The sequence below is a fragment of the Taurulus bubalis genome (genome assembly GCF_910589615.1).
Source record: "Taurulus bubalis genome assembly, chromosome: 14".
Taxonomy (NCBI): domain Eukaryota; kingdom Metazoa; phylum Chordata; class Actinopteri; order Perciformes; family Cottidae; genus Taurulus; species Taurulus bubalis.
In genome coordinates this window covers 11,777,592-11,800,546 of record NC_136602.1, presented here as the reverse complement: position 1 = coordinate 11,800,546, position 22,955 = coordinate 11,777,592, and the positions used below count along the sequence as shown (strand labels likewise).

Here is a 22,955-nt window from a genome sequence, read left to right as displayed (position 1 = left end):
TTTATATGTGGTGATGAGGTTTTTTTTAAGTCTTAAGTAGTGTCTGCAAAGCTTCCACTGAACACAAGGTTAGGACAACATCTATGTAGCCTGAAAGGCAAATCCAGTATAACAAAATAGCTCTTGCAACCCACTGCTCATGAAGATCAAAGGCCCGGTCCCAACATGAAGTGGCAAAGCAGAGTTTGTTTGTGCATCTTGGTGAAATTGTCTGTGCTCGAGGCCTTGTGACGTAGTGTCTACTCTCAGCCCTAGATAGTGAACGACTGTAGTTGGCGAGCTAATAGCTAACACGTGAGCAAGCCAGGTACATGCTAGCACTAGTCAGTCAATATAGCTCTTTTTGCTCCCTTGTTTTAAACCACATATCTGGTGGGAAAAATATTTCTTGGACACCCAGTGCGGGCGTCAAAGAAATATTTTTCCCACCAGATATTTTATGCATGTGGATTGTAAAATACATATTCAGGTTATTTATGGGAATCCGCAGGGCAGGAGGGAGTCTCGCTGGGAAGCTGAACTCTTTGATACTCGAGGACACAAAGGTTAGTGGTCCATTTCAAACGCTGACAGGGGGGAAATATGTTAAGTGGGTGACATTGCAAATGCATGGAATTTGCTTGCCTGTTTGTAGCTTTGCCACAAGAAAAAAAGAAGCAAAGAAGAGTGAAGTTTTCTCACTAGTGACCTCAATAGAAAGAAATGCATGCCGTCTTCCACCCATGCTTCTTAAGAGCATAGTAATGTTCTTGGTTAAGTAATGATTGCAATAATTAACAATTGTAGTAAATTAAGCATTAAAAGTGCAACGTTTGGATTCAGAGCACCAGCAGCAAACAACTATTGTCTGTGTAAAGTCATAGTTGAGTAGTGTCCTCTAGAGCAGACCATGAAGTCGCTCTCCCTCTGTTTGTGTTGTAATCCGAGTTTTTCCTTGCTTTGTTGACATAGTCGCCATGTTGAGAGCCGTTAAGGGGCCATACAAATGCTCCCAATCCCAAATATTTCACCTTAAACTTTCCATTATTGGGAAATGTTTTGACTTATTGGCAGAGATTTCTGGTAAATTTGAGCATCGTCCCTTCCCCGCTATAATTTCTGTAAGTGTTAGCAGAGTGGTGCATAGTCCTCTGTGGTATTAAGAGAATGAGCAGGTCTTCAAGCAGTAATCCTAACTTTATTTCACGAAGTGGAATTGGAAGAATGTGGAAAAGCATAAATATTAAAGAATGAAGGGTTGAGGATAAATATATCTCTAGCTGAAGAAAGCAGAGTGGATTCTTTCTCAGGCGATCCATCTCTTCAGTCAACAGGCTGCGAGGAAAGTTCGAGGTTAAGCTAGGCAGGCAGCTCACAAGCACATGAATTCCCTCCGAGTGTTTGCTGTTCTGAATAACACTTCACAGTGTCTTGTTTAATATGAATGAACTTTTTTGTATTATTAAATGCCAGAGGAATTCCTTAAGCTGTAAGCCTCAATTACCCGAGAGGTAGTTTGTGTCTGTGAGACGTTAATAAAGTTTTTTTTTTAAGATTTGTTGACATTCAGTAAACAATCCAAAACCTTTATCAGTCATGAACATTTGATTTGTTTATTCAGTGTTGGTTTATTACCAAAGTGGAAAAAGCAAATTTTCGTGGTATGATTTATATTCCATCTGGAATATCCTCAAGACTACACAGACACGCAAACCAGAGTCTGGACTTTTTTGAGGTTACTCAATCTACCACTTGAATGTGTATGTTTTTTTTACATTAAGACATTACTGCTAATTCCCAGGGTGTGAATGTCATATTGCAGGTACCTGTTTGTGTGGATAGACGTTGATGTGGCATTTGATACATTCTTGTCCCATGTTGGCCCAGGAGTTGCCACTCATCCACTTCCTCTTACACTTGGGGCACTTATACTCTCCGAAGCATCTCTTCTTTCCCTGGTAGGGGGTCAGCCCTTCACCTTTGGGTCTGGCCTGTAAAGAACAGTATGAGGGAATAAAATGAATCCACATGTGAAGTTCAGAGTGACATTTTTAAGAAAACCTCTTGGACAATAACGGATGTCGAGCTTTGACTGCCGGGTGTGTCCTTCCTTGTTGTGCTTGTATATTCAAATCATCATAGAGCACACTCCTACACACAATATTGGAACATTATGTGGCCGTGTAATTGACATTTACTTCTATTGCAGCTGTGTTAAATTACTCCTCTGATTCTCATGAGGGAGATGATTACAAACTGTCAGTCAGCCATGAAAAAGCACGAGCCTGAGGGCAATATTGTTGGGAGGAGTCGCTTCAATGACTTCATGTTGGCCACGAAAACAGCTTTGGGTGAAAAGTCAGTTTTTTCCTCTAAAAGTATGCCACACACAAACGTAGTGCTGATGTCATCACAAGGATAAATCACAAACTGTCCTCCATCCTGCCAAAAGAAACCCAAATGTATACTGATTAGTAAGTTTGACGGGGCTCGTCATTATCAATTTAAAGCTCCCTCATAAGAAAAAAACACAGAAAAATCATCCCAAAACGAACATCTGCATAGTGTTAGTCACGATCATAGGGTAGAGGTCATTTTGCTAAGCAAAATCCTTCAATTTGGAGGATAAACATTGGGAATTGAGTTGTGTGAAATCGTGGTATTTTATGTCAAACTTAAATATGCTTTCATGTACAGACGGAAATCTGATATAGCAGAAATAAGTAATATTAATGCACAGCATGAAACTGATGGCAGCCTTCCAGAAAGTTAGGGAAGTCTTTATCTGCGTTCAAAGTGAAATCAGATCTGTCCGCTCCACTCATGATTCTCCTGCAAGCCTGCAGATTGTTTTCAGAATCCCCTTGACGTTGGCTGCACATTTGGAGGGGATGTAGAGGTAATGGGGCAGTGAGAGGGAGAGACGGGGTACAATTTGTATCCCTGGTCTTCCTTTTATTTGTCCCAACCCATGTGTGAGTAATAGGAACTTTAATCAGGAGCATCTGGCGCTGTCCTTATAGACGTCAGCAGTTTGCATCAGCACCAGCAAGTGAGCGGCTGTGCTTCAATCTGGCCCCTAAACAGCATGACCTCAACCCCACTGTCAGCTTCGCAGCTCCCACTGTGACAGCACGCTGGCTGGAAAGTCTGACTTCTGCTGGCCTGCAGAACACCGGTGTACACACTGACAGGGTTGTCTTGATACAACCAATGCGCAGTCTCAAAGACAACGGCATGGCAACATTTTGTTGAACATTATCTAGCTACAACATGATCCAACAAACATTCTGCCATTTTCAATTATAAAAACGCAAACGCTTAAAAAAAACATAACTTTCTCGTTTTTTTGCTGCGGTGAAACAAACCACTACTCAAATAAAATCTGATTGATTTTAAGTTTAAAAATAAACTACGATCAGAGCACCAGATGTACTACCCCAGGTGGTCTAGCCTTAACCCTCGTTATTCATTTGGAAATGTGAACATAGTCAGATTTGCCATTGTTCAAATGAAGAAGAAAAAAACATCTCTCCCTGATACTGCAGCCAGGATTCAGCAGGACAGAAACAGCACTCATGACCATTCCTCTCCAGCTCCATGCTGTTTCCAGGGTCTGGCCTTGGCCTTTGGCTGCACGTCACGCTCTGTCTGCAGCTGAGTGCTTTCAGATTAGATACAACCCCGTATGCAATCAATTTGAAGATGCCCCTGATGTACACACAGAACATTAATTATCTGTCCAGATGTGGGAATAGATGCAATCTTGGTGATTAGGTTGCTCAGTTATGTCCAAAAGAGGTTAATAAAGTTTTCAAATACAAGAAATATATACATATATATAGCGAGAGAGAGACGGATAGTCACATAAAAACATAAAATCATTAGTAGCAACCTGATACTTTTGAGTAACATCAAATGAATGCATTTGATAAAGCGATTAATACACTTGTAAGTTGTTAAAAAAAAGGGAAAAAGCATTGTATGAGCCAATTTTTTCTGTAAAATATATCACTTCTGCCTTATATACTGCACACACATATTTTGTTTGCACAAATCCAAAGTAATGTCCAATAAGTTGTCTTTATTTGGACATTTATATTGTACTCCCATTGTGGTCAGTTGGTTTCAGGCATTGCAACACATTGCCTCTCATGGAGGTCTGAGATGAAGAGCGAGTTTCGATTCTGAAGTAATAAACCTTTCAAGCACAGTTGGTGTTGCACGTTTCAAACATGAGGGAACGAATGTCACCATAACATCTGGACTGTTGTGCCACCACTGTTAGCTGAGGCAGGTTAAGACATCTGGGGCTAGATTCAGGGCAGCAGCTAACGAAGGAAGCTTTTCTTCACTTATATACATACACACAAGGCCTAACTGTCCATTTACAATGGTGCAGTAGATTACAAATCAAAACCTGAGCAAATGTTTTACTTCAGCTTGATTTTCAGGAAAATAAGTCATGCTGAGTAACATTTACAAACCATTCACAATACACAGTACAATGAGTGATTTAATGGAACTGCGTCATCACATCACACAACACTCTGGAGATGAGCCGGCACAGGAGGATGTGTTTTCTTTTCCTTTCGCTCTACAAATAAAGCCATTCAAGCTGGTGCCAGGGTAAGAGCTAAATGGACATATCTGAGTCCGTCAAGTAGAAGCAAAGCTTTAAAACAGCGAATCGTTTGATGCCGTTTGTGCCAGGAGATGGCGAGCCGTGTTTGTCTTATCACTTTCCCAGTGCTGGCTTTGCATTGAGTCAATGTTTGTTTATGTCCCTGAGGCTAGAGCCCCGCTAGTAAGATAAGAGTCAGTGTGTGGGTCGAGGACAGTGTCCACAGAAAAGACAGAGCAGCTCCACAACCACAACGAGTTGACCACATCTTCCTTTGGTCCAAACCACAGCATGGACCCATCCTATCACACACACACATGCACACAAACTTCGGGTCAGTGAACTGGTAAATGAAGCATATACACACGTGATACACACGTTTACTGATGCAATCTCTATGCAAAACATGGCCACACACAATGTCGTTCTCTCCTCTTGTCCCCTTTAACACTCAGAGATACTTGCACAAACACAGACACACACACACACACACACACACACACACACACACACACACACACACAACAAATTCAACATCCACAGGTTTCAGACACTCTTGAGACACAACTGGAAAGTCTCGGCACACTGCTTCCTGCACTACTCCCACTCAGGGTTTAGCCCTGCTACAAGGACACAGATCATTCTTTGGCTTATATTGCAGGATTAATGAGCTCACAAACTGCATTAAATAGAATAACATGAGACCACAAAACAAAAAGGGAGACAATTATGGGACACCAGAACAAGATGAACAGAAACAGAAGAAAGCTCATTAACATTGAGAAATAATTAAAGTTGGATGTGAAACAGCCCCCTGCTCCTAGAATCACACTCCAACATCTACACACACACAGAAAAAGAAAAATGGACAAATACCACAAGTCCAACAGTCGGTCAAGCCAACTGTGGAGAGACCCTCCGATCAGCCCCTCTCAGGAGGGTGGAGAGGGGAAGGAGAAACTGAGAGAAGGAGGCGGAGGAGAAAATCTAAATCCAAAACAGATGGCCTCCATAGGGGGAGAACACGAGAAACACCGAGAGCCGTCGTAAAATTGCTGCTCTGCTTTAAATTAGGACATACATTTCGGAGAGAGAGAGAGAGGGAGGGAGAGGGAGAGAGAGAGAGAGAGAGAGAGAGAGAGAGAGGTGTAGGTAGAGAGGAGAGAGAGAGGGAGAGAGAGCATTAACTAACCGCTTTAGCTTTGGCCCCAACTACAGTGGATTGGACTCATTATCATGTGGAGGAATGTGGAGACGATTCTCTGGGAGGGTCGATTTTAAAGACACATACGTTGTACAAACAGAATAATACTAGGAATTTGTGGCAGTTAGATTACTGAATTGGAAGAGGTGTGTTTAAGTGAGCGATCGCGGTCTAGACGACACCCACTGTGAAGGGTAATTCAGGTGATACCGTGAAATAGATTACAAGGTATGCAGCCCAGGCATCTGACTCTGAAATTGCAGTTTGAATATAATTTTGCCACAAAAGCATCTTGAAATTATTCTCTTGTGTAAATCTTAAAGAGATGTCTATTGCTGACCACTGGGGAAAAAACTGTGGTCCAGACCACTGTCTGAAGCCTAAAGGTGATCTTGCATCTGTGTTGAGCTTACATTCCAGGCTAAGAGTAATGACCAGTGGACAGACACCAGACACAAACCTGAACCCTTAATCCTCTGTCTCCAGCAACAGGATAGGTTATCCTTAGTTTAATATTAGATGTTCCTTCCAAGCTAAACCTAGGAGTAATCATTGTAAAAAGACCGCTTCTTTCAAGGTTATGGATATGGGATTTCATAAATACTGGTCATATTAAGGGAGACATCTACCTACAGTTGATTTGGGCTCCACATATTGCCCACAGTCAGTCCACAGACAAATACGAGGAGACAGCGTTGACAGCAAAGCTTGGGTTTTTATGTGAATGCTAGATGCCATTCAGAGGTTTGTCTGCCTGCCTCTATGAGAAAACAAGGGATTTGGTGGGTAAAACAACATTGAGGCTTTGGGAAACGGTGGGTAGTAAGTGTATGCAACCACTTTTCTGGTCTGCATTTGGAGAGCAGGGTCTGTTGGCAAATGCAGCTCAGCTTTAATATGAATAATGCCAAGTCTTTAGATGTTTGAAATGTCTTCAAATAAACCTAAACATTAAAAAAAACAAATAGGTAGTTTGTTAGATTCTAGATAAAGAAAAAAACCAAAGCTTTAAGTGCAACATAAAGGATACAAATGTGTCCTTGTGTCGAACCCGTCCTAACATAAACCTTAAACAAAGTAACGCCTCGTATCTAAGCCAAGTTTCTTTCTTCCAGTACACAGATTTTATGTTATTAATGATAATGTGAGATTCTTCTGGATGATTTGATGTTCCCATCACATCACTGTAGAGTTGCTTGATAACTGAAAGCCAGACAGGTCATGAGTCACAGAATAAAAGAAATGTAAAAGGAACAGCTTGAGGGTTGTTTGTAGGCCACACCAGAAATGCTTGTCGGGTCACTCGAGGCAAATCATACTTTTAAGGTTTAAAGTCCACAGTTTGCTTTGGATTGACCATATCAAGGCAATTCAGAACATGAAAAGGCACATACTTTCACCCATGACATGATCTGATGAGGTAATCCTCTCTCTGTGGCAACTAGAAAAATAGAGAAAATAAGAAAAAACACTCTTTGACCTAGTCTATTTTATCTAAACTGTTCTCAGTTAAATCTTCGTATCCTTCTGATCTGACATCACAGCATCTTAAGATCTGAGGATGCAGTCATCACCCTGTCAGTCAGAACTGAGGGCCAAGTGAGGGTGTGCAGATGGCCACTGCTTCAAGTCTCTCACAAGAATGACACTGTCACTATCTCAGCTGTGTCTCACTGCACACAGAACAAGCATTTTTTTATTGGCTGTTTCCGCTGCTGGACTAAACAGCTCCAACACCATGCCAGAACCTCAGCCAGGTGCATTATGGGGACTATTTATCAATCCCACCATGCACTACAAGCTCTAAATACAGCCACTGTTTTCTGTGGGTCTCTCTTTTTTGCTGCCATCTTTGTCACCTCTCTCTCTCTCTCTCTCTCTCTCTCTCTCCCTCCCTCTCTTTAGACGGCTCCTTTGCTGGTGCAGCTGTCTCTTTCTAATGCCTGTAAAGAAAGCTGGCTGAGGCTGAAAGTGATGGGAGGAACAGGTGTGCTGTTAAGTGATAAATTTGCCTTCACTTGAGCACAATGCACCTCAGTTTATAACAACAATCCACGGTGGCCAGCAAGAGCATTAAGGGGAGAAACATTGCTGCAGCTTCAGAAACGATGGCAATAAAAAAAACACACACAAATAAAAGTCCAAAACAAATATAACAACGGAAACGTTCTGCATAGGAAAAACAAACGTGCTGCAAAAAAGTGGTTGCTTCCTCAGGTCAAAAATCAAGCTATTTCACTTAGCGCTCCCCTAGAGGCCTGGAGAACGTCCGTTGTGTTGATTGAATATGCAGTTTTCTGGGTTTTTGGGTGGTTTTGACATTAACCCAGTTAAGTATTTGAGGCGTCTGCGGTTTTAAAACACTTAATGACCTAAGACAACATTGTGCATGATGTGTGTCGACCTAGACACTTTTTGTATCTCGGATCACCACGCAATGATGCTTCATAATCCCTCTTCTCAAACTTTCTCAGCCATTGGAAACAATTGCAGAGTTATTACAAAGCGAAGCCATGTTTTTTAAGTATCCCAGATAGAGCTGCCTCAATCTTGGCCGGCTGGCACTAGCCCCAAACTGCTGGGCTGCTCCCCAGCGTTCCGTAGCGCTCCGATCACTAGCTAGCATCTGGAAACCATCAGCGTAAACAAAGGAGCAGCGGAGGAGCTCAGGCCCCGCTCTGCCTCTCCGCATCCCCCAGGGCATCACTCAGAGAGCAACACAAGCACACCAAACCAGCCCAGAACCTTTGTGTATTGCATTTCTGCATGCGTGTGAGCGCACACACAAGTGTGTCCATGCACATATCTGTGTCTACTCTTTTGTCTTCATCTCAGGATCTTTATTTGGTTTAGCTGCAGCACAGAAAGAGATAGATTTACCGATAGAGTGGATGGGGTTCACTCCATAATATTAGCTTTGAGCCTTTTGGAGTTTTTGTTTGGTTTGCTCATTAACCGTAGCATTTCTGATAAGACTTCTAATTGCTTTAATGTGGTTTCAGTTAGCGTTTTGGCATTAGCGGTCTGTGAATGCTTCATGGGGGAGAGTCAGGAACCTGGTTGTGGTTTAAACCAGGACTGCTTCTCCTCTGTGAAACATCAAGAAAGATCAAAGCATCAATCATGCCTGATCCTTCTCGGAGACACGACAAGGAAATATTTCCTGAACTTTTCATAATAGTGTTTCAGTAACCATATATCTATCAATCATGTGGTTTGGCCTTTTTCAGTACAGCTAAAACCTCTAAAAATGTGGTTCATGGAGCTTTTAAATACTGAACCTCGCACTTAAGCAAACTACGACGCTTGTAAACACACACCACAGAAGAAAGCTGGGTTTTGCTGTTGTGTCTGCAACCTGTTACGGCAGAAAAGAAACCTTGTTATCAGTCTTTAAGGACATGAATGTTTTCACCAGAGATGTGGTTTTCACTTTGCTCATGCACTATATAGCATTATTCCTTTTCCTGAGTAAATATTCAGACGTACAATATTCCCAATCAACAAACATGTGCATGTGTGGCTACGGGGCTAAATATTTGGTTAACTACTCTAAAACAGCAGTGAATTATGTTCACCATAATGGTGGAGATCACTGTGGCTCGTACTTCTTCGGTTGCTTCACAGCTCCACATCTACAACTGCTGAGATAAGCATTCTAATCTTGCACAGTTGCCTCTAAATATAAACCTCAGCATTACACAATCGTGAACCACAAAAACACACACTTTGGGTTTATGCACACGCTAAAATGCCACCAAGCGCACAAATGCATGCATTTATTGGACACACAAACTTCTTCTCACACAGTGTGATATAGAAGAAATTATCATTTAAACCATACTATTTTAAAAGACAGATGTTTGCACATAATCTCAACCGTACACTATGATTCATTACATTTTACATTTGAGAAATAAAGCATATGTCTTAAATGTCAAATGGAATGAATCATATAATCTGTCATCCACGTCCATTAATTTTGATATCACTGAGCTACATTTGGAGAAAAAGTGGTACTTTAATCAATTTAAAGCTATTTAGATGTAATGCATTGCAAGTGTGGTGACAAGCAGAGAGCTGGCACAACAGTGCTACTTTCAGGAAGCTATTTGTAACACTTCCCTTCCGACTGGGAGCTTAATATGCACACACACACACATACATCTGACACTTCAATTAACATGTTAACTGTCAATAATGTGCAAATGTTTTATGCATTTATAAAACAGACTCACTGACAGATACATATCATTTATTCTAATGACAGTCAACAAATGGTCTCTGAGCTCATTAGACTTCCCATCAATAGTCAGCTAGCACTCGTCTGAACCTGCATTGCACCCATGTGGGTCAGGGAGCTATTCTTAAAAAGGTTTCATATTCACGAAGATCTTTATTTTAGCTATTCATATGTGCTTGACATTTCATTACACTATAAAAAGCGATTTACTCACAATAGCACATCCCAGTTGTTTCCAAGAATAAAAATGCCAGTGAGGCATTTGTGCATTTACTTCGTGTATCCAGCAGGTCTAACATGTGAGGGAAGCAGCAGAAACAGGGTGAAGTAAAGTGTTATGTAGTGAGGAACTATAACAACCGTAGTATCTAATCAAATCCACAGCTATTTAAAAACTTCAATCTCAACAGGCAACAGTTCTTAAAAGGATCATACACCCACATGGACGTGAAACTGTGCATCAAATAGCACCAGTGCAGTCTATTTAGGTTGGAAATTAATACATTTGAAATGACCTGAAACTAAATATTTTTAAGTGCACAGCCACACTTGGGGTTACAAGTTTTTCCCCTGTGGGTTTCTGGGTTTAACCACTGAGATCACGAGTCATTATACATGAGTTATCTCACTGTGATACAGAGAGGAGGATGTCAAGAGGACAACCAATCTCACAACTGTTTTGAAGAATAACCACAAGTCCATTTCCAGCTCTGTGGGGGCGCCAAAACAGTTAATTCTAGGAAATGGTCTCTGTTAGACAGGGTAAGTGCACTGTGTTTGTGAGTCTATGTCTGTGTGTGTTTCTACTGAAGAGACAGCACACATACACACACAAATGCGTTCTGTAATGATCTTAAAACAGAACGAGATTCTAGGTTTAAAATTTTCTCAAATACTAGTGAAGTGCTGTAACAGTACCGAGCATATCACTTATGTTTAGTCTGTTCTTTGACATGCTGAGATATCACACAGGGAAAAGGTAAATCAAGACAGCTGTACCAAATATAAAACATCCCACAGCTGTCAGTCATGATAAGTGGAGAGGCTGTGCCAGGAAATATCAAAAAAAGTACTTTAAAATATCATCAATTGCCCATTGAGACAATGTAAAAACGTATTTACGAGAACAGCATGCTGGATCATAACATTGTTATTGTTTTAATTTTTTGTGGTTGTCCCTTTCAAATAGAACAAATAGAAAATAAATGCAGGTAGGATTGCTACACCTTTGTAGTAATAAAAAAAAAACTATGAAGCAAGTAACACACTAGATGTCAATTTCCACAAAAAAACAAAACATAGAAAATACACCCAGAAAAGCACTTTTCATCATTTTGATAAGATTAGTTTTCTTTTCTTTTCTTTTTTTATTCACTAACTTCTATGTGTTTGTGACTTTGGACAATATATTTTATGTCAGTGACTTGGTAAAAGGATCATAAAAAAAATTATACTAGTGGGAAAACATGCAGCTTTCAATTATTATATTGTGAAAGAAACTTGGCAAAGCTGACACAATATGCAGATCTGTTGATTTAGATTAAAATAAATCTCAGCTAAGTCGTCTTTAATAATGTTATTGCGTACAGATGAAATTTGGTGATCTGCAATTTGTGCTTGTTTTCATAAACTGGAGGTGGAGCTCTTGTATTATGGGCTGTTGTTTGATTCTGCCCAAGAAAATAATGAGAGGATATTTGTTTTCAAGGAAACTCATCCCAATATATATTGATTACTATGAAATGTCCCTGGTGCCCCAACAGACCAGTATTATTCTAAATCCTTAGTTTACTCCCCAGCTCTTTTGACGGGCTTGCATGTAGGCAATATAGACATGCCATGTGTGCACACATTTTTATGTGTGTGTATGTCAAATGTTCTCCTCAGTAACAGACCCACGTCATTCGTGTCCAAGACAGCTGCAGATATCCTCATGCCAGTGTGCTCTGTGCCAAAACCCTATTCCCAGATTCCTAGATTTCCACAACCCAGCTTCCATAATCGGCCACGGATCTCAGTGTCATGTTCTTAGATGACTGATGGATACCTCTGAGAGTCAAGCATGTGGGTGTTTTACTTCATACCAAAAACAATATCTTGTTATAAAACTGATGTTTTTGACAGAAGTCATTCTCCTTCTTCATTATTCATTCATAGAAAACCCAAGTACGGGCCAACTAGGCCTTGGAATCTGCCCTGGTTGAACCCAGAAGCTTCCAACTACCAAAGGCTTGACATGAAGGCTGCCACTTTTGTAAAATTATAGGATAAGTTTACCATACACTCGCCATATTTACAGGGCGCTATACGAGTTAATGCTAAGTGGGGCCGTGGGTGTGAATTTCCCCCCTGCCCTCTCCGAGCCTTGGACTTAGCCACGGCCCCACTAAGCCGAGTTGTGCAGCTGCACAGCAGCATTAGGTTACCAGTTCAGTGAATGACAAGAGCAGGTTTGGTGGTGGACCGGGCCAAACAGAGGTGCACACAACATCTTGTCATCTGTCACAGGAAGTTCATACTGCTGCTGTCTATGTTTGCATGTGTGAGCCTGTGGTGGATGTGTTTGTGTGTGTCTGTATATTTCTGTAAAGTCCCTCTGCCAGATATACTGCACACGTGTGTTGCTAATCTCAGTGTCACTTGGTGTCAATGCTATATTGGACCTATGGCCCTACATGGGTTCTCAGTGCTCTTGCTATGAAGACTCTTTCTCTGTATAACTCCTCAAAAATAGGTAGTGGCCACATCGGTTTTTGACAGTGAGAATGGCTGTCTATCTACTACGACACTATGAAAGAGAAAAGTTGTCTGATACAAGATGTGTCCAGCATCCCTGATAAGCCTTATCTGTTTACAGGGCAGTCCCTACTCGATGTCAGAGACAGACGCAGGGCCGTCAGAGCCTTTGCTGCGACTGGAAGGAAGATCAGGGGTCACCCTGTAAAAACATTCCCACCTCCCCCCAGCCCTCATCCCTGCCAGAAATTTCCCGACACACTACAGGGCACTGCGTACAGACAGAGGAGGGACAGAAACAGTTTCTAAACAGTTTTCTAAATTAAATGCAGGTTGTTGTTTTTTACGGTAAGTAAAGGGACAGTCACCAAAATCTATTTTCACTTGAAAGTTACAGAAGCACTGCATGAGACCTACAATTAAACTTGAGTTTAATAAAACACATCATGACCGTAATAAAAGTGGTCATATTATAAAGGTATTCTAGTTATTTCATGTTTTATTTCAGTTATTTTATGTGTATATATATATATATATATATATATATATATATATATATATATATATATATATATATATATATATATATATATACCTTATATGTTGACATATAGACAAGCAGACTATATAGGACCGCCTGTATGGTTTGTTGTTGCAATTCTTTTTTTACCTCAGTAAGATCCAAGGCTCTATCCAAACATACTTGAGTCTGACGCACCCCTGTAATGCAGTGAGGGCCCTGCTGGGTGAACAATACAGGCCTGCCTTCCTGACCTCTCTGTCTAGCAGATCTTACAGACATACAATGACTGCCTTAATTACCAGCCTCCATTCTCACCACTTGGGCTTTCCCCAATGGTGCCCATTCAGAACCGCAGTCTCTCCCGAAGGTGCCCATTCAAGCGTGACACAAAGCCAGCAGTGTCAGTCCCTGATCTCTTGACACTAAATCCAGTCCTGTGGGCCAGCACTCGCAGCTTCACAGTGTCTCTGTCTGTCTGTCCGGTTGTCCGTGCTCTCTGTCAGTCTGTCTCACATCACTTAAGAATCTCTGAGGTTCATGTGACGAGAATCGGTGCTGCTATGAGGAGGAATTAGTTCGACCACATACCAATTAACCTGTAGAGATGAGCCTGATGTTTAGTTGCCCGTTTGATGTGGATGTATGAGTCTGGTGGTTTGGTGTGTCGAACTCCAATCCATTCTGAAGTCCTTTTTCCTCTCTACTTTTCTCAGCTTGCTAATTAAAGTTTAGGTGGAGAAAATGGTAACCGTTGTAATGTGTAGAGGATAATGTAAACACTTCATGTAAAGTGTCTGTAAGTAGAGAAGTTTAATCAGGTAGTTCCAAATCCAATTAGCTGCGTTCGTCAGCTGTAAAAGAGGTTTGGCAGTCAGTCCTTTAGTATTTAAGTTATTACAACGCCAAGAGAAAAAATGAATAAAACATCACAAAACAATGAAAAGTGCCCATCACTTTCCAAAAGCCCATGGTGACATCTTCAAATGTCTTATTTTACTCAAAACCCAAAGACATACAATGTACTGTGTAACACCAGGAAATGCAGCAAAATATCAAATTTGAAAGGTTAGAACCATCAAAAGTTGAGTAGTGATGTACTGGACACTGTACACTATAAATGATGGACCTATATTGTTTATATCGGGGGAACATTAGCATTTAGTATGAGCTAACAAAACCCTAACAGGACATCATGCTGTCGTGAAAATCTGATGTCTGACCCTCTGATCCCTCCGTCCTCCCTCAGTAAAGAGGGAACCATCCTGTTCTAGTTCCATCCTGAGGCCTCAGTGTATGGCTGCTGACCCCTCATGACACTGTAGTTGTAGCAAAAGTGTTGTTGCTGTACAAGGAATTAATAAAGTTGCGTGCATTTTTCTAACAGCCTGATGTTTTAATGGACTGACATCTAGCAGAGAGGTAAAATGTTGCGTTCTTAAAGGGGTTTGTGACAAGGTACTAGACATAAAGAAAATAATAGAGGAAGCACATAAGGAGACTAGCTTCTAAAATGAACGGTGACCTGGTTTCTCTCATGCTGCAGAGACAAGCTTACATAATGCAATGTGAGGAGCAACTGCCCCAAACACATTATTGTTTATTTCCTTTTATTAACTCCATCCTTTCAGTGCTGGCTGAGCAATGTCACAGGAAAAAAGATTCTTATAACAAAGAATGTTATCAGCAGTTCCAAATTAGGCATAATTTAAACAATACATCCGAAGTCTGAAGCTAGAAAGAAGCTTCATTGAATCTTTTGATTGAGGAAAAGCTGACAGCTTGAAGTCAATACATTGTTTCTTCATACAACTCTCTCCTGATGAGTTGGGAGCTTCAATTGTCATTTCAACATTTAATCCGAGAGCTAAATTCACCTGACTATGGTACATGTTACAGTGCACCGCCTCCCAGAGATGGGGTTATAGGTGTCACGTTTACCAAAACAGGAAATGGTGCGATTGTTGTCTCAGCAAAAACTCAGAGGAAGAATGGGATTTCTGTACAGAACACAAACCAGCTGGCAGGAAACTGCACTTTCATCATTCTTTTAACTTTGATTTCCTTTCAGGGGAAGTGCCCTCTCCTCTTTCGCCAGCTCGCTGGCTCTCAGCCCTTGTGCCCATCTGAAGCTTTTGAAATATACCTTCTCTGTGTCTGACAGAGCTGCATGTCAGGACAGTGACACATCCAAACTCCCTGCCTGCGGCAGCAAATACCTTCAGCCATGTTAGAATTGGCCCCATGGGCACAGAGATCACGGGGGTAAAATGTGAAACATTCTCTCATGACAAATGTTGAAGTGTGACTGCGGTGTTGAAAGATGGTTTATTGACAGGGTTAACAAACTGCGGGATGCATACAGAGAGAGAAAATGAAACAAAGACAAGACAGAAAACAGCTGGTGGAGGCAGAGGAAAATGTAAATACATGATTCCCCTAAAGATATCTTTCAGTGAAGGCAGGAGGTTTGTTAAATAGAGATTACAAAAGCTAAAGGACAGATGTAGATGCTATGTTCTTTCTCCTCCCAGGAACAATAGCCTCCAGGTGACAGCTAATGTCTCCGTCTCCATTAAACCCACATCATCTGTTGAACTATTGAATAATCAGCAGTGTGCTAACTATCAAACAGCGCAAGCGAGCTATTCTAGAACATTTAACAGCATGTTTCCAATACAATATTTTACATGTTTTCCCAGAGACTGAGGCGGAGTTGTTCTGAATATGGAATAGAAAGTCCACGTAGGAATATTAGAGGGGACTTTAGATTATGATCAAACAATTTGAATTTTACAGGAAGCTACAGATTAGGAACCAAATTGACTGCGAAGAGAGAGAAAGGCATTTTTTTGCTGAAATACCAGAGCCAGCTGGGAAAAAAATGGACCTGGGGGAAGCAAGTAAGCATTTTCTTTTCAAGGAATTAGTTTATCTTCAATTATATTTTCTCTGAAGTTGTATACATCTATTTGTGCCCCAAACACTTTATTCTACAACTCGAAAAGTCTTGCTCATGATTAATTTGACACTCTTCATCAGACCTCAACCTGATTCAGTTAGAACTTGAAGTGTCAGCCGTGCCAGCGTGTGGCTAGTATTGTTCTCACCTTGTGAGTCTGTGTGTGTCTTAATGGTCAAATGTGCTCATGGAGACACCTACTGTTGCAGGAACTACCACAGAGAGACCTGTGTGTACTTCGCCAGCTGTTTGTGTATGTGGACAGATTTTGACAAAGTGATAGTATCACGATTACGCAAGATGCTGTCCTGATTTACAGATGTGTGGTTCCGATCAAAATAAAGGCCATGTTCGAAGGTGGGTGGTCCGAGCAAGGGGGGTAGGAAGCAGGGAAGTGACCATTTGCTCCCCTAAGATATATGTTTATTCCAAGAGTGAAGCACACAGATAGCGCTGTGAAAAGATGAAACACTGGTCAATTATAAACTAGCAATGCGGATTTGACACATTCCCCCATCCCCTAGTTCAACAACAAACTGAAACATTAAAACAAAGTGGTTGCACAATTATCCCAGCATGACTGCTAAGCAATTCGGAAATGGATCACTGCTCTGTCAAAGGCAAACAGTGGAAGTTTTAACCAAACAACAACCACTGGTGTTTGTGATGGACAAAGTGCGCTGCAGTAATGATGAGTCATTCGGTTTATCACCACAACCAAAGAAAAAGCACACATTTTGTCCAGTCACACATTACTCAAAGTGGGATTTGCCTCTGGTGTGAAGAGGCCCTCACTTCACAGCTCGTCTCAGGTCTCCGTGTTGACACTGTTATGGGAGATTATGGTGACCATTTGTCACAAAGGACAGGCTGCTGCTGAAATTACCACCACATTAGGTGTGAGGTCCGTCAGTTATTGGCATATGGTCACAGATACAGATCAGATGCATTCAAGACGAGGACTCGTTGACAGGGACTGAGATGAGAGGACATGTCAGCACTTGTACTTATCAAAGGGAGTTCCTTTTGAACTCCATCCTTATGCAATGCGGACAGTACAGTAACTTGAATGATTCAGTTACATATAAGCATATATATTTATCATGGGACCTGTAAACATTGCAGTCAGATATAACTACAGAGATAAGTAGAGGAGAGGTCAAATGAAGAGTAAAGTCTGACACCGATATGTGTGTGTGTGTGTGTGTGTGTGTGTGTGTGTGTGTGTGTGTGTGTGTGTGTGTGTGTGTGTGTGACATACACATTTGTCAAACCCATTGAACAAAAGGCACATTATTATGCTCTGTATGTGGATCAATGAGCTCTCTGTATTTCTGTACACAGTACAGTTGATGCTTTTGCTCCTGCTCTTCTGTACATATGGATACAAACAGCACATTCCATGTTTAAGTATAGTCATTGGCGTAATGTATGATAAATTCAATTTGTTACATGGCGGAGCAAAAAAAAAAATCTGTCTGTCGTCATGGTCTTTCTCATCCGTATCTATGCAATCTAAACAAGGAAAAATATGCAGAGGCCCAGGTTCATTGATGGCCTTTTAATGCAAAGGTTCAACACTTTGGGAAAAATGCTCAGTAGCTTTCTTGCTGAGAGTTAAATGAGATTGATACCACTGATAGTCAGTTAGTTCAATATGAGTTCACAGGCAGCAGCTGGTTAGCTTAGCTGAGCACAAAGAATGGAAACAAGGGCAAAGGGCTGGCATGGCTCTGTCCTATAAAGCTCACTACTCAACATTTCATGTTTGATCTTTACAAAAAAGTAAAATACATTCTCATCTAACTCATGGTATGACAGCAATTAAGCATGTTTCCTAAAAAGCTCCTACATGAAAATGTTCTGCCAAAGTTTGAAACAGTTCAAAATGTTTCTCAGGGGCTTGAAGTGGACGGGATATCATATACCACTTTGATCCAATCAGGACAACGTTGGAATATAAATAATGGTTGTGGGATTGTTTCTTTATTTATTATTGTTTAACGTAAACTTTGATTGTTGCACTTTTAGATTGCTGCACTTTTAAACACGGAAAAAGAGAAATACCTCTGACAGAAATATGCAAAAGGACAAAAGCAGAAGTTGTGATAAATGTCATGTCATGTTATGTTTGGCTTTTAAGCTTTTATAAGAATAAGTATTCTACCAGTTTCAAAATAGCTGACATTTCTCAGAAGAGTGAAAAAACATGTCCAGGAATAATAGTTTCCTGAGTTTCTGAGGGACTGAATCAGGGGAATGCATTGCAACCAGGAATTGGGCAGAGAAACTGTCAGAGACACACACACACACACACACACACACACACACACACACACACACACACACACACACACACACACACACACATACACACAGCAGCACACACACCAGCGGCAGCAGCAGCAGCAACAGCAACAGCAACAGCCACCCCCACATACCCACAAACCTGCATTCCGGCAAAGACATTTTCCATGAGTTAATCTTTCTACAGGGAGACATATAGCAAGACAATGTCAGTCAATCATTTTGATCTCTCAAATCAGAGGCGGGGCCAACTGTCGAGAGGATTAGTCCAGTGAGCAGAACCAAATCATGAGTGCAAGTGGAAGACATCTTGGACGGGGGCCAAAGCGTGGCAGTGAGGGGCATTCTGCTCATAACTGGGGGAGCGACCTCATTTTCCGAATAAAAGCCAGTTTACATAACACCTCTCTCTCCCCATGACAGGGAGCATTGGGCAGCTGCTGCCAGGCCTGTGGCTTTCACTCAACTACCAAGAGTTCCCTGAAAAATTATTCTCTCAGCACAGCCACAGGCTTCCTCTGTGTGAGTCCAATATTAACATGTTATCACTAAAAAAGTGTCTTAAATTGCAAGTAATGCATAAACACTTTGATAACCTCAACCGTTTAATTGCCTGTGTCTTATTCTCTCAGAGCCAAGCAGTGGAAGGACTGGGGAAACCATTGACCATAGTGATTAATGTAATGGATCCACCATTGACTAAATTCTTGACTCTCCTTCAGCTGCAAAAAAGAGACAACTTTGGCAGAGATACGGTGGTTTTAAAGCATATATTTTGATAATGAAATCTAAACTCAAATGTATATTGTTAAAAATAACACGATTCTGTCCTGTTAACAGTAAGTATAAGAGCAACACGTTTGAACCTCATCAAATATATATATTTTCCAAGCCTCAATTGACAACAGTTTAGTGCAAAGCGGTTCATGATGGAGAGTGGCTGAACAAGATGAGGAAAAAAGGCAAAGCAGGTGTATAGTAGTCAAGGGTCTTGTCATTCAGTGTAACAGTGTGGCTCATCATTGTGCTCTTGGAGGTTTTTGTGCAGAGGAATACAAAGACAGTGCTTGTAAGTATTAATACATTGTTGTTGTCTTTTCATGTGATTTGTTGACAGAGAGCAAATACAGAAAATCACCAGCTTTATCATATAACTGTACTCATTTTAAAAAGTGACTACACTGATAAAGTCATAGCACAAACAAACTTGTTGTGATGAAGTGAAGAAGAGAAAAATACTCAGAATGTGATTCTCCATGCTGGACCTAGAAGACATAGCAGCGCTCTGTGAAGCCGGAGCCTCTGTTTTCATTGGCAAAGCACCTCTGAACAGTACACACTTTTAGTAGGGACACATTCATCCTCAGTGCATTCCAGTGCAGGTAGATACCAGGAACTCAATGAGCACACAAGTGCTCACTGCACCTTGTTAACAAGGGTTATGAGAATGTAGGACAAGAAAATATTGTCCGGAAAATGACTCAAGTCTTGGCTAATGTTTTATTTGAAAACTCTTGCCATTAAAAACAATGTTTCAATTGCAAGACAAGTGTCTGTTCTTTGGGTCCTCAGCTGATGAAGTAAGAAGAGGCACGTAATGACAGGTGACTGGGCAAAAGTGTAAGCAATGTAGCACAAATGGAAGGTCAATTTATGGAGAGAAAAAAGCCCAGGAGAGACCTAAATAACTGAGATGGTGTTGAACTGTGTAGGTGTGGAGGCCTTTTGGAGCCTTTTCTGCGTTTTGAGTTACTGTTTGGCAGTTTAACGAACAGCTGAATATAAAACCAGAAGACGGCTGAGTGTGATTTTGAGCTCCACCCATGAATGTTTACATCTACAGCATGATTGATTTCACAGCCTTTACTGTGAAGAGGGTATTTTGTTTAATACAGCAACATTTTAATGTTTTCCTTTTACAATAGGACAGTAAAGAAGATCATTTTAACTGTACACAGCAGGTTTAAGAAAAGGCGATTAACACGGCAGATGATGTATTACTTAGTGCACACCTGCTCCCACGTTGAGTATCATTTGATCAATGCTCACATCGACAACTATGGCATTACATAAAGGAAAAACAAAGTTACATGTTGCATGATATACTACGACCCAAAATTCCCTTTAGATGATCTAATTCCCTCACATTGCAGCTTGACGCTGTCCAGGAGATATTTCATCAGTGCACAGGTCATTTACAGACCTCCCGAGACCCGTCATCATATGTCATAAAGCAAGTCAAAGCATTTTAATCTCACATCTGCTCCTCATTACCATTCCATGCAAAATAAACTCAGAGCTGGGCTTGGACTATTGCACCTCACCCAAGAAAAGGGAGAGAAGAAATAGAAGAGAAACAAAAAAAGAGACGGAGAGAGAAGGGAGATTATAACGGCACCGTGGGTCCAACAAAGATCCCTCAATTCCGAGGGACATTGTATTCTTCCTATGAAATCAGATCACTTCCAGGCTGCGTTTGCCTTTTACAAGGCGCTGTATAACTCCACAATGACAGATCCCCCACAGCAATTTCATAGTCCATTCCTTCCTCAACAACTCCTGCTTTCCATCACTCTACTGGGGCTATAGTTCCCTTGCATGAACACACAACTAATACAAACAAGTTCTTAATTCTTAAGTGATTGCACACCGGCATCAACCTGTAGTAGTCAGTCAGGCTCCCAACCAGGGCCTTATTCTTAAAATAGGCATTCATTCTCAGATCTTATTGAAAGTAAATTGTCCAGGATCATTCAAAACCCCAAATTGTCCAGGTGCTCTCCAAGATGAGTTTATATTTTGGGAACAGCTGAGACCCCGTTTGTCACACATAGTGTGCTCGCAACCTCAATGTTAGACCTCACGGTGGATTAACATGTGTCTCACAAAAACCTGCATCTTAACAGACAAAATCCATAGGAAGCTGCCAGGCAAATGTGATTTTTGTGGATTACTTACACGCTAAGACGATGATTCAATGACCTTTGACCTTCAAACTAGTCCAACAAGTTAAGTTATGGTTATAACGGATGGTTTCTTGTAGTGTAATGCTGTGGCAGTTAAGATGCACACTGGCACACATAAACACACACACACACACACACACACACACACACACACACACACACACACACACACACACACATGACTACAGAAGACAGAGGCCAGCCTGTTTAACAAGTAGGTCAGACCAGAGCCAAAGACGGAGAGAGAGAGAGAGAGAGAGAGAGAGAAAGAGAGAGAGAGAGAGAGAGAGAGAGAGAGAGACATTGGCTGGAGCAAGCACAGTTTTTAGTGCCATCATTGGCTTGTAAATGAAAAGACACTGAGGAAGTCTAAAGTCACACAGTTATGTCAATATCAGCTATTTGTGTCATCTCAAGACTTAGATTGTGTGAGATATGTGTGTTATGAGTCTCACCTGAGGGCAGTCTTTGATGTAATGGCCCTTGTTGAAGCACAGGTGGCATAAGTAGTTGGGAGGGGGTCTTTTGTTTGGTTTTCTTGTCTCTGAAGAAAGGGAAAGGTCTGAGAAATGGTCCGTCAGAGAGTTGAGTCCATCCACGATGTTGTTCAGGGAGCCATAGGGTGACACATTCTTATACACATTGTTGTTTAAGGCCTAAAAAGCAAGAAGAATATAAAAAAGGTTAAATTGTTATTCTTCAGATTTTTTGTCTATACATTGTAATTAAGATAAAGAACATTCTTGAAGACCGTCACACTCAATTCCCATTGAATTCCCAACTCTCCGTTTCATAAAGCATGAGTGGTTGAATTACAGTTTGCTGGAGAGCATTACTACATACAAAATAGTATTTCCATCAAATATTGCATTTCTGTTTTTGGAGTGTGAAAAATGATAAGATTAATCACCAGTTATCTTCGAGAGCTCTCTGTCCTATTTTCTGTTGCACCCAAAAAAGAAGAAGAAAAAAATCCCTCCATGATCATTTCTCTCATTAAATTCAGAACATCTGGCAAGAGGCCCAGCTGTGCTCATGAGCTGGAAAAGTACTGAACATGTCCACAGAGAAAGACAGGACTTTACAGAGGATGACTCATTGTAAACAAGATGGGAGGCATGTTCCCTCGCCAGCCTGTGGAACATCAGCAATGTCACCATGCACTGTTGGCGGTAAACTAGCTATGGTCGGTGTTTGTAGTCTGCTCAGAGCCTCAGAGCGCAGCGTTGCATGCCACAGGGCCCAGAAGAAGATGCCCTCTGAATATTAAAAACAAGGAAAGCATCAGCTGCAGTCCCTCATCTCCCTTCTCGTGTGTGTCTTCCTCTGTTCAAATACAATCTAGAATCCTCTGGGTGAAATAATCGGGATTTACGCACAGGCATTTTTATTTTTCAGATGGTCAGGTGATTAA

At 41.2% G+C, this 22,955-nt stretch overlaps 1 protein-coding gene across 1 annotated transcript in view; it reads right to left on the bottom strand.

The window, feature by feature from the left end:
- Positions 1 to 22,955, bottom strand: part of zcchc24 (zinc finger, CCHC domain containing 24) — a 31,629-nt gene that overhangs the window by 5,719 nt on the left and 2,955 nt on the right. The window contains exons 2-3 of the mRNA XM_079229354.1: positions 21,997 to 22,197; positions 1,806 to 1,970 (exon numbers count right to left, since the gene is read on the bottom strand). Of these exons, the coding sequence (XP_079085480.1) occupies positions 1,806 to 1,970; positions 21,997 to 22,197 (366 nt within the window). The remainder of the gene's footprint in view (positions 1 to 1,805; positions 1,971 to 21,996; positions 22,198 to 22,955) is intronic.